Source organism: Anoplophora glabripennis, unplaced genomic scaffold, assembly GCF_000390285.2.
Source record: "Anoplophora glabripennis isolate ALB-LARVAE unplaced genomic scaffold, Agla_2.0 scaffold956, whole genome shotgun sequence".
NCBI lineage: Eukaryota > Metazoa > Arthropoda > Insecta > Coleoptera > Cerambycidae > Anoplophora > Anoplophora glabripennis.
In genome coordinates this window covers 17,816-31,246 of record NW_019417043.1, presented here as the reverse complement: position 1 = coordinate 31,246, position 13,431 = coordinate 17,816, and the positions used below count along the sequence as shown (strand labels likewise).

Sequence of the window (13,431 nt, the reverse complement as noted above, 5' to 3'; positions counted from 1 at the left end):
AATTTAGAAACTTTTTTGTTTCTTGATATTTTTTTTGTAAAACGCAATGTTTTTGTGGAAAATGGCGAATCACGATATGCATTCGATCACATTTTGACATTTTTCACGAAAACATTGCGTTTTACGAAAAAAGTATAAAGAGACAAAAAGTTTCTAAATTTAATGGCTTTCTAGTGGACTGACAATTTTTAAGAAATTTAAATATGCAACCAAATTTTTTGGCTTCAAAGTCAAGGGGGGGCCAATTGTCTTAAGGGGGTTCTCCGCCAAACAACGTAGCACCATCAGATTCCACATGTCATAAAATCCCTGTGTACCAAATTTAGTGATTCTCGTACAACAGGGTTCTGAGATGTAAAAAAAAGATTATTCTTAGAGGCGGACTTCAGGGGGCTGTAACTCCGAAAGAGGGGACCACTTGGCAAAAATAAAAAATACGGGTCCCCTAAATTTGTCTTAATAATCTATGACTAAATTTTGTTGCATACGCCCACTAGCTTAGAATTGTACCACAAATATTTAGCTAATGGTAAATACAATTAATGCAAAAAGTGTGCTCTCACTATTCTATTGTCACCCTTAACAAAAACTAATCGTGTAAAGAACAGTTACTACAAAAAGATCTTTTTGTTTCCTACAAATATGCCTTGAAATAAATGTAAAATACAAGCAAAATTGGCAACGGGTCCTTATAATTTGCAATTCTGCTTATACAAGCTGGAACAATTTCGCTTTTTACTACAGGGATCTCGCAAACGGTAAGAGGTACGAAGTAGCTTAAATGGGGACAAAGTTGCGTAATCAGAGGACCAACATTATGACTCTAAAAAATCAAAGATATCATGATTACTTTTCGAAATATTTTAAAAAACCGAAATTTTGGAAATAAGTTTTTGTTTAATTTCAGTTTTATTTGAGGTGATAGTGAAAAAAGAAAAACACTTTCTCATGGCCACTTTTTGCCCTCTATTGAATGGCATAATCAATTTTTATATGTAATGTTTCGTCTCTCCAGGACCATCATCAACTTCATTTTTTTAAATACGACACTAGATTTTTTTACATTTTTTGCAAGCTTTCAAGACCCTCAATACTGTACTGCCTCAGCTCGAACCAGATTCAGACGTTTTGTCTCGAAAAATTCATCTTCACTGTATTCGTTCCAAATGTATCCAAATGTTTTATTTAGATTTCTTTGTTTATTCAATTGTCGTACACTGTAAGTGTCGTTAGACCCTGTGAAATGCATCTAGTTATTTAAACTATTACCACCACGTATTAAAATAAAACATGTAAAATACCGTGTCCATAGTTATTTCTAGGCTTCTCGAGTGCTCAAAATTCAAACAAATTCCGATCTATTTTTTTCAGGATATTCATACAAATACATCTGGCATGCTCTTTCAGAGTTGCGGTTACAGATATAATAAATTCCGATAATATTACGCTGATCTTCATTTTCAATCTTTGCCAAAACGAAAATGTTTGAACATTTACTGAAATTTTTAAAAAAATAATATTTAGCTGGCGTTTTGGTTTTTCATATGCATTTTTAAGAATTAATTTATCATAAAATTAAAATTGTAATAATGTTTTAATTTTGACGCAACAACTTATTGAGTTAAGACCAAGTGATGGTAATAGTCAATAATAATAAATGTTTTATTGTAACGCGTAGTGGCAATAGTTTAAACAACTAAATGGATTTCACAGGGTTTAACGACACTTACAGTGTACAATAATTCAATAAACAAAAAATCTAAATAAAAAAATTAGATAAATTTGGAACGAATACACTGAAGATGAATTTTTCGAGACAAAATCTGGTCGGAATCTGGTTCGGGCTGAAGCAGTACAGTATTGGGGATCATGAAGGCTTACAAAAAATGTAATAAAATTTCTAGGGTCGTATTTAAAAAAATGAAGTTGATGATGGTCAAGGAGAGAAGAAACTTTATATATAAAAATTGATTATGCCATTCGATAAAGAGCAAAAAGTGGCCATGAGAAAGTCTTCTTATTTTTTCTATATCACCTCAAACAAAGCTGAAATGAAACAAAAACCGATTTCCAAAATGTCGTTTTTTTTTTCAAATATTTCGAAAACTAATCATGTTAGCCTTGATTTTTCAGAGGCATAATGTTGGTCCCCTGATTACACAACTTTGACCCCATTTAAGCTACTTCGTACCTCTTACTGTTTTCGAGATCCCTGTAGTGAGAAACGAATTTGTACCAGCTCTATATTAGCAGAACCATCGAGAATCATGTTTAATTTAATCAAACACTTTACCAAACATTTGAAAAGAATCAAGTATTTGTCCAGTTTTTAACAGTTAAATTAGTAAATATCGCCTCAATATTATCATGTGCAATTTTATTGGAAGTTTTTGAATGTCCATATAATATTTTATATAATTGCGTTAAAATATAATGTTTAAATCATCATGGTTTTATAAAAGGCCGTTGAACATCTACCAATTTGCTGTGTAGACACAGTAGATATAGGAGGTCCATCATGGTCTTGTGGATGTAGTCTATATTTATTTCTCAGAGGCCTTCGATAAACTTCCTTATAATTAGAGTTCGGGGTTTTCGTCGGCTAGTCATAGGCGTGTTCGTCGTAAACAAATAAATAAACAGGTAGGTATAAATAAAAATAAATAAGTTTGTGTATTTTATCAGCGAAAGGTCTTTCGACATTATTAGTATATTAAAACTTCTTATTTATTACATATCTGGTCGTTTGCAATGTACAAGGAATTTTTATCGAAACTTGTGATTTTGTCTAGTGTACCTCAACATTCAGTATTGGAGCCGCTATTATTAAATATTTTTATTAATGACTTATTAAAAATATTTAGCTGGCTACTTACTGAGATATTACAGCTAGTGCAACTTTGAGAAAATGGAGAATTGATTAACATATCACTTTTAAGTATAGCCAAATAGAAGGTGTTGTTCTACGAACATTAATACTAAACTTTTGTAAAATGATCAACTATTTTATGTAGTAACAACACAACTATTTAAAGTATTAAAGTTTCCCGGAAAAATTTCAGGATTTAGTTCACTTTTAAAAAGTTTTATAAAACGCCTATGTATATGTTATAGTATCCCATTGCATTTAATGACGAGGTCTCCAAACTAAAATGCATACTCTAAATTTGATCTAACGTAACATCTAACACACTACATTGGAAATATTTGATTTATCGTCATTTTTATAAATTGAACAAACTTTAGACAATTTCCATATTTCACGCATGGTGGACATTTTCAAACACTTGTTTAGAAGCACAGTTAAGAGACACACAAGAACTCACACTCTATTGCATGGAACAAATGCAGGGATATTATCACGACCTGGAGGTAGTTTAGATTTCAGTCGTTTCAGGACGTTATGGACTTCAGTCTCATCAAAGTTACCAACATTTAACATTATTGTTAGATCCAGTAACACTTTAGAAGACATTGTCGTGGAACTACTACGACACCCGAAAGTAGAGTACACATTCTGGCCAGGTTTCCGTCTCTGGTTATTTATCTGTCTATACCCAGAGTTGACGTTCGTTCATACGTCGTTTTTCTGTGCAGGTGGCTCTCTTGCGAACCTGAGTTTGGGGACGCTCCATTGGCAGTGGCTGGATTCCCCGTCTTACATTTTCGATATTCTTTTAAATTGATTTGGTGTGAAGCGGTTTTTTTCCACATTTTTTGAACTCGAATGGAAAGTGTGGTGAATTTTGAAAATATTATGTTGCCGACATTAATATCAGAGAATTATATGCAAGACAATAAAGAGTTTGTTAACACATCATTAATATACCCTGTATAACACACTGCGACCAATTTTGTCATAATATAATTATTAATTACACTTCTACCAACATCCTAGGAGTGCACAGTATTAAAAATACTTTCGTCGACATCAGCACTAGCAAATAAGGTGATCGTAAATGTAAGATTAAAATTGTAGATAAGATAAAACAAAGTAATAAAAATACCTAAACAGTCTTACCGAAGGTGGCAAACATTAGATTAAAAACATTTTTAAATGAGCTACTATACAACTGTACAGTCATTTCGTTAGTTGGTAGAATATTCGGTAAATGTGTATTTTGTCAACTAAGCTATTCAGCAAAAGGGTAGATCAAAAGCATTTCTGTTTATAAAATTGTACAAATTGCATAAAAGGTACTTATATGTTAAAGTCTTGTTTTGCTAATTTAATTTTTTAAATAGAAGATTTCATACTATTTTTATTTGCGACTTATTTTCATACAATATTGACATTAAAAAGGAAAATAAATTTACCTGAAACTAACTGTAGATATCCAATAAAAAGTGCTATCACCTTGTACATAATTACAGGCTTCTAAACACAACAATGGAATTGAAAAACACCTCGATTTTTTTCCTCGTCTAAACAAATGAATGATTAATTGTTATCTGTTGATAAATAGGATGAAGTTACATGTGATTCTCAATGTGCATTTAAAAAAATATATCTAGTGTATCAGAATGTAACATTGCAATGTGAAGATTTTCGTACGCAAACATTGCCTTTTGAAATATAGGGTGTTGAAGCTTATAAAAATATCTCGGAATATCTTCTGAACAAATGAAAGAAAAATATTGAATTTTTGAAACGAAATTCCCTATATGCAACACATGAATAAAATAATATTCAACGTGAAAAAGTAAGTCTCAGTTTAGTGACAATAAAAACAATGGTTTTCCCAGTAATTTAGACTTAATAGATAGACAGGACTTAATTTTTTCGTGTGAAATGCCATTTCATACATGTATTATGTGCGTATTATTTTAATATGTTTATTGGTTCAAAAAATAAAATATTGGACAGGTTGTGGCGCTAGAAAAATAGCTGTAAGTACACCTATTTGAACTGAAAAAAAAAGATAAAAACCTGTTTGTAAAATTTTACTACAAAACCAATGAATCATTTGGTCTTTTACAGGGAGTTTTTGTGGTAAAACACGATTCTCATCAGATGCACATAAAGTCTATAATTTGATCATCCTTTATGATCGCATTTTTCACGTGATTATGTGTACCTTCTACATAAGCGTAAAATAGGTAATATATTTCATCTAATTACAACATAGTTTTACGTTGACGAAATAAAAGTTTTATTATGGAATATAAAACCTAACGTTCTACGGGATATTTCCTTGAAATATGCAATAAAAATTTAATATTTTCTAGCACTTAAAACTTTAATAAAAACAACGAGGGAATATATCTAAAATTTTAATGTTTATCGATAGTAATAATATGTTTCCGATGAGAAACGTCTTATTAGATTTTTAAGATATTTCTTTTCTGTTGAAATTTAAGTACANACTTTAATAAAAACAACGAGGGAATATATCTAAAATTTTAATGTTTATCGATAGTAATAATATGTTTCCGATGAGAAACGTCTTATTAGATTTTTAAGATATTTCTTTTCTGTTGAAATTTAAGTACAATCTTTCTTGAATCAGAAATCGCGATAGTTGTATTACAAGATACCGGGCGTTAAGATTTTTGAAAAATTTATACATTTTCGTTTAGGTGACGAAACTTTGGCTAATGATTTAACTAAATAAAGATAAAAGTTTACTATATTTGCTCAAAATTATGTTTACTGGAAATTCGATCAATCTATTCGATTCCTAATTGTTTTTTTTTCTAGTGTTTTCGTCTTTGCTGTGGGCGGTTCTAGTGGATACGACTCTAACCAAACACTTTCAGGGTGCAACATAGGCGCATTTGACACCTCGAAATGACCTCATGCTTATATACAGGGTGATTCAGTCATAATGTCACTAATTTTATGAGCAGATAGAGAATAATGAGTATAATACGATGGCGTGATTAAAAAAAAACTTAAATGCATATTTAAGCAGAAAAAAATTATTTTCAAATCATTATTTAACCCCCTTTTCAGGCTGTTACTGACCGGCTGACGTCGTCGGTTATTTAGAATTTGAGCTCGGCTACGATATGAACAACAAACCCTAGATGCAACGTTGCCATATTTATATATTTTCGTTCATATAAAGACAATAAATAAACGGTTTGCTCACGTCAGCAAATAATAATTTAAAATGCTATAAATTATTTTTTATAATTATGCAATCAACACATTAAATTGTTATTGTTGCCCAGCAACAACCTCGAGGAGGTCTGAGCATGCCTTGCCAAAAATCAGTTTTTATTAACATCATAATGTTAATTTTTTGCTGTAAGCAAATGTTCAAATACATTACCGTTACCGTCTATGCACAAGTGTACACGTTAGATAGATGAGCGGCGGATGCGATGGAATAAACCAGGGTTGTTATGTATTTCTTCAGCGGCATCTTCGATACGATTCCGCAACTGCTCTACTTTCTCTACCTCGGTGTGATACACGACAGATTTCATATAACCCCATATACAAAAGTCCATAGGATTATGGGCCCTCATCTCCCTATCCACCGATTGGGACATTGATCGTCTAAAAATACACGGACATCGCGAGCAAAATGGGCCGGATCTCCGTCGTGCATATACCACATATCCCGTAGCATCTGAAGGGGAAGGTTTTCAAACAATTCTACTAAAAATTGAAAGTAACGCGGCCAATTCCGATGTTCAGGTAGAAAATGCGGCCCATTAAACGATCACCATATACTCCTGCCCATAATACATCGACATCGAATCTCCTATGAAAGCTAAACCGACGAGTAGTGTGCGGGTTTTCATCTGACCAAATGTGACTATTATGGCTGCAACGAAATTAGCTCTGTTTCACTTTAAATAAAATTTAATATTGAAGTTACAAAACTCCAAGAGTTCACGTAATTTAAATTTCATTTCACAACCATCTCAATTTCATTACAAAAATAATGACATAAAAAACCGACACTCACTACTCACTAGATAAATTATAAAGAGAGGGTGAAATGTATGTAGTATTTAAATACTGACTGTAAAGAAATCGGACGGAGACAAGTAATCAACTCGGTACGTGATTCCGACTAGGTTAACCTGTATCTAGGTCAACCACGATCCTTTTTTACGGACCGTGTAGGTCAATGACCCACTTTTTAATTTGCACGTCAAATAGTCCAGGAGCCAGATAGAGTGCCGTGGCAAACAGAGTCACACGGCTGCAAACAATGTAATGAATAGGGATGATTGTTTTCCAATATACGGTTATTACAATTTATCATTTTTAATATTATTAACGTTTTCGCGTTTTATAATTTATTATGTTAAATAATACACAGTTTTAGTATTTCAATTTATTATTCAATATGCAGTTGCGTATAACCAAAGTTTACATAATAAATGTAAACTTTAGTGTAAATCTAAACTTTGGTGTAACCTAGGTAGGCACTTATTGTTGCTATAAAATGCCAGCACAAATAAAATAGCATTCATCCGTCCAGAGCACTTTGTTAATAAAGTTCTGCTGCACTTAGGAACCAGTTACAAAATTCAAGACGATTGGGGAAATCAGCTGCTTCTAAAGCTTGAACTTTTTGAAAATGTGTTATGTTAACTCCTTTGCGGGAAAAATGCGGGAGATATGGAGGGTGGTAGATTTGAATAAACGCTTTAAATTGTTAATGGTTAAATTATTTATAATAAAATGCAGCAAGCTCCTTTATTTACTTGAATACGTTTAACATGTGAACCACACATGATGTGAACTTGGTAACGCTGTTCCTTTAGCCGACAACTGTTCGTGTCATTACGTTACAAAATTTTCCGAGCATCCGGGCATCGGCCAGGGCCGCCCTCGTAGCGGGAGTTATGGGTCGATTTCCTTCATTTTTAAAAGTCGAGTAAAAATTTTTTTCCTATTTTCTGTCTTTATTAAGCCTTCCGAATACGTGGTTAAAATTAATGACATTATGACTGAATCACCCTGTAGTGTTCCAATTAAAACTTAAAACTTCTCACCTGGAAAATATCGGATTTAAAAAAAAAGAAAAAGGAACTTGAGATACGCCGATTTACTTTTCAAGGTGAACATGTAAGTTATAGTGTCTTGGAAGTAACCTCTTAGGCAGGGGCGTAAAATACCCTTAAACTTTAAATGGCACCCTATGTTGAGTGACACCTCATTTTAAAGCTTAGACTACCCTTTAGTCCCATTGAAAAGAAAATCTACATATCTCAGGTTTTTTTTCATTCCGATATTTTCCCGGTGGGAAGTTTTAATTGGAACACCCTGTATTCAGAAGTCCAATGGACAATGTTAATGATGGTTGCAAAAAACACTGGAAGTAAAGGCTAACTTACCTGTGTATCATGAGGGTTTTGAGGACCTTACCTGCTGCAGCTCTGGAGGTCTTATACTAAAAATCATGGAGAAGTTAGGTCTGTTAAGAATCCAGCAAAGATAGTGGGGTACACCAAAAGTTGCATTATGAGTTAAAGTCACATAGAATGTAATAAACCAGTTTTAGTTTCCAGTTTCCAAACCGTTCGTTTGACGAGTGCCGCGCGCAAGATCCCATAACGACCCCTGCTAGTCAGGAGGGAATCGAGGCAACAAAACCGTGTTTTCTGGCCCAAAATCCTGAGTTCGTTGCCAGATCACGAAGATCTCCAGAACCACTCCGAGGACCCCATCGAAGACCTGCAACCGCCATCCAAACCTAAGGAGTTAGCAGCCGGGAGCAATCATCCGGAATAAGTAAGCAAATTGTATTTTCCGATGTTCATTTGTCCTGCTATGGTATAAGTCTGGCCGCATTTGAACTCTGGCAAAACAGTAGGACCACAGCGTAGTCAGCGAAGGTTTATCTGGGTTGCAGGTTCGTACGGCAGCTGTGTTGTAGGGACGGTTTGGCTGGGCATCCCACCGTCCAAGCTTGATAAACGCTGTAAGGCACAGTAACTGAAGCTGCTGGTTTGGCTGGGTAGCCCACCGCCAGTAGAAGACGTTGTGTGTTGGTCATGCAACGACGGATAGACCCTTGAAGTTTGGCTGGGTACCCCACCGCTTCCAGGAGAAATCTGTCACCCACCACGCGACCGAACGTGAACCTCGAACAGACTTTGCCTTCTGTTAACCAAGCAATTCCTTTTCCTGATTACCGTTTGCTTATTTTATTAACTCGAATAGATATGTGAAGGAGCTACTGACAAAGCTATGGAGCCTAATCAGAGAGTTAAAGCTAGATGAACAAATATAAAATTATGGGGAATCTACAATTTATAATCTCTTTCATTTATTAAGATTCTTAATTATTCTTTAAATAAGCTTAACTCATAGTCCAATAAATTGACTAACTGTAAAATTGCTCGTTACTCAAAATAAAAATAAAACAATAGTATTTTTTTCTTAAAAGGACTAAAAGATAAGTCGTGATTATCAGTTAAAAATTGCGACAGTTGAAAGTACAGATTTCAAATCAATGTCGTACGTTTTTTAGCAAAAATAATTCTTAGTAGCACAGTTTCTAGTCTGGCTGTCACATAACGTTTCGAAAGACATCTCTCTCTTTTCAGAAGAAATTATGAAATTATAAAGTGTGAATTTAGAATCTAGTTTTGTTAATATATATTTTTAAATCTATGCATGTTCTTTGTACTGATTTAAAACTATTACTATTAAATTTAATACTATCAACAACTTCCTCCCACATTGACAACTTTTTAATAGCCTATATTTCATAAATAAAATCGAAATCGGTCACGCTACAAGTCATAAACGGACATTATTCCTCCGCATGCATATGCCACGATAGAACTTAAATTAGATGTGGCAGTAAAACCACCCTGATCATAAAATGTTTATGGTTCTTAGATCTGACACATAGTCGAAGACAATACATGTGCTTCACTGGAATGCCGGATTTACAACCGTCGAACTACTAAGACACAGGTGGGTTTAATTAAATTTATACGGTGTGAGCCAAATAATAGGCAAAGGAAATACATACTTTATTGAAGCTTGATTGCAGTTTAAAGTGTTATAATTGTTACTAAATATATTTAAAAGAATTTCAGAAGATACATTTAGATTATTTCTTTTTAGTAAAATTGGTTTGCTCACAAATAACTGTTACATAGAATCTTGTTGAACTGACTATTTCAATGAATTAATAACGAGCGTTCAAATAAAAACGTGGTCAAGTTGGTTCTGAAAATTTGGACGTAGGGCGTAGCGTATAGCAAATGAACTTAAACGTCATCTGTCAAATCGCTATAATCGCCGCTATCAATTTGAATATTTTCGTTTTAAAAAGCTTTTAAAATGGTGTTTTCTCAAGAACAAAAAGTGTTTATCATAGAGTCCTACTTTAGAAATGGACGCAAGATTGATGGAATATGGAAGTATTCTATTGAGGAATGTTTCATAGAATTTCAAAATCAATTTCCCGGCGTTGTTGAGTACAAAATTTTTCAAAGTGCAGTTCAGCGTTGTGTTAATGTTTTTCGTGAAACGGGCAGTGTAACAAGAAAAGAAGGAAGCGGCCGACCTAAAAAGCGGACTGAAGAATTAAAAGAAAATGTCCAACAAATAATGGAAAATGCGCCAAGAACTTCTGTACGTGTTTTATCACAAATGGTGGGAGTATCAGTCGGTACCTGCCACACAGTGTTAAAAAAAGATTTGCGTTTGTTCTCCTATCGTTTAACTTGTCAGCAAGAACTTCATGAAGTTGATTTTCCGCGACGGGCTGTATTTTGTGAATGGTTTTTAAACAACTACGGTGAACTTCATAATATCACCTTTTTTTCTGATGAAGCCTGGTTTCATTTAAGTGGTTACGTAAACTCACAGAATATGAGAATGTGGTCTTCTGAAAAACCAGATAACTTTTTTGTCGAGGGCCCTCTACACGCTCAAAAAATTGGAGTTTGGTGTGCTCTCAATCGAAGGAGGATTTATGGACCTATTTTTTTTAATGGTACTCTTACTGCGCAAAGGTATAGAGAAGAAATTATCGCTCCTTTTGTTAACCAGCTGGAAGAAAACGAAATTACAAACTTTTACTTTCAACAAGATGGCGCAAGGGCACATACGGCAGGCGAGACGATGAATATGTTGAGGGAAGTTTTCCAAAATCGACTAATAAGTCTCAATGCTGAACATGAATTTCCACCGAGGTCATGTGATATTACGCCGTGTGATTTCTTTTTGTGGCCTTACCTTAAAAACACTATTTTTGAACTGCCTATTCCTGATTTAAACCATCTGCAGGCTCGACTTATAGACAAGATTCGTGAAATTAACAATACCCCGAGCATCTTAGAAAATGTCTTTAATTCTTTGAGGAACAGGTGTGAAAAGTGCTTGGAACAAGGAGGGGGACACTTTCAGCAGCTGCTTTAATTTATTGTTATAACAAGGAGGGGGACACTTTCCGCAGCTCCTTTAATTGTTTGTTATTGTTATCACGATTATTCTTTAAAATAAAGTTATATAGTCATTAACGTTATTGAAACTGACAGCTGCTATACAGCTCGTTGAGAAATGAGTTTAAGTTGGTCGCTATAAGCTACTCCCTACGTCCAATGTGTCAGAGCCAACTTCGACCACGTTTTTATTTGAACGCTCGTTATAAAGGTAATTCATGATACTTACCGCACCAGCTTGCGTAGACAGCTGAAAACTATCTCCATCGATTCATAAGCCATCGTCGTTTCTAGATTTGGACCTAAAAGAACTTTTTTTGAAATAAAGATGGTAGACGAATGATGAATTTTGCTGGAATGGTACTGGTGCTCGCAGAAGTGATAACCCTGATTTATCTAAAATTATCCTTTTAAGGAGTATTTTTTATACAAGTGCAGTTAGTGATTGGTTGTTCTTAAATTTTTTGTTGTGTGTATAATTCAGGCGAAATCATATATTTTTCAAGGGTTGAACAGAATTAAATTCCATCTCTGCCGTTGGTCCAATGTTGTTTGATGTATCTGAAGGATTATTTTAATTATAAAACCTTTCTAGTGAAAGTAAATATTTGTGGTAGATAGTTTAGGTAATAAATATTTTTTAATTTTATTTCTAAGGGTGTTTGCTGAAGGCTACTAGCCCAACTAGACTCTGGGCATATTTAGCGACTCGAGGCGCAACTATTTTAGTCTCAGCAGCGGTCGGCGAGAGTCAACTTTCAGCCGATTTCTTCCTTTTAGAATTATTTCTGCTTGGTTTCCGTTGAGGCTGAGTTGAACAAATTTAAGATTGCAATGGATCCGGAGAGAAGCCTACGTAGTGGAAAGCTTATAAAGACGCCTCGCGTAAGTTATTTAACACTTATACAGGATGTAACTTTAAAGGGAGGTCAGTTTTTATTTTTCACTTTTTTCACTTTATACTGGTACTGGAAAGAGTAGTTTATAATCAACTAAATCGATATTTTGTTCACACTGGTATCCTTCCTGCCATTCAGTCCGGTTTTCATACAAATCATAGTACAATTAGTGCTTTGTTAAATATATCAGATGATATTATCAGAGCTAATGATGAAAAGAAGAACACTAGTGCTACTAGACTGTAGCAAGGCGATTGATATGCAATTTTATGTAGGAAACTTAAATATTTTGGTATTGATGACGGTGCATTGATGTTAATGCAGAAGTACTTAAGTACATAACAGATATCAACGGGTAGTGTCTCATGGTGAATTTTCCAATATTTAGGGGTTCCGCAGGGTAGTATTTTGGGACAGCTGTTGTTCAATATTTATTTACCGCACTTTAATAGTTTCATAAATTATTCTCAAATACATCACTATGCTGACGACACCCAAGAATATTTAACATTCAACTCCAATGAGCTACACTCTGCCATAGATTGTCTTAATTGCGGATTGTATCGAAAACGCATAAGTTGGCATTGAATGAATATAAACCGAAATGTTGGTGGTTTGGTACGGGTAACGACACCTTAGTTAACAACTCCTTATAAAATGATTTTGACATACGTGTAAAAATGTAGGAATTTTCTTTGATGATCAACTAAAATTCTCTGACCACGTAAATAATTTAATTACTTGGTCATATGGTAAATTAAAAATGTTATACTTGCATAAAGATTTGCTTGATCCGGGTATCAAATTAAAGATATGTGACTCTCTGTTATTTTGTCTACTCTTGCCTATAGTGACATACTACATTGGCCTGCTTTAAGGACGTATATCAAGGTCCGAAGGAAGTGAGGAACTCAGGGGGGTCCTATGCTTTTATTATGGGACTAAAACCCGCTGCCAATTTGAAAAAATTAAATTCTATTGAAATTATTTGCTATAAACATCTATATAACAAAGAAGTCTACTCATATGCACATAGCATTGACTAATTAACAACATAAAAATATCATATTTAAGTAGTTTTAAATTATATTTAATGAACGCATAAAGACTATGTAGATGTGGCAACAGCGCTAATAATTGACTAGCAGTTGTACACACT

The 13,431-nt window shown here is 34.0% G+C and overlaps 1 protein-coding gene across 1 annotated transcript in view; it reads right to left on the bottom strand.

The window, feature by feature from the left end:
- The window catches only part of LOC108912354 (trypsin-3), a 21,386-nt gene extending 16,973 nt beyond the window's left edge, over positions 1-4,413 (bottom strand). The window contains exon 1 of the mRNA XM_023455864.1: positions 4,318-4,413. Within this exon, the coding sequence (XP_023311632.1) occupies positions 4,318-4,366 (49 nt within the window). The 5' untranslated portion in view covers positions 4,367-4,413. The remainder of the gene's footprint in view (positions 1-4,317) is intronic.
- Positions 4,414-13,431: the final 9,018 nt, after the last annotated feature.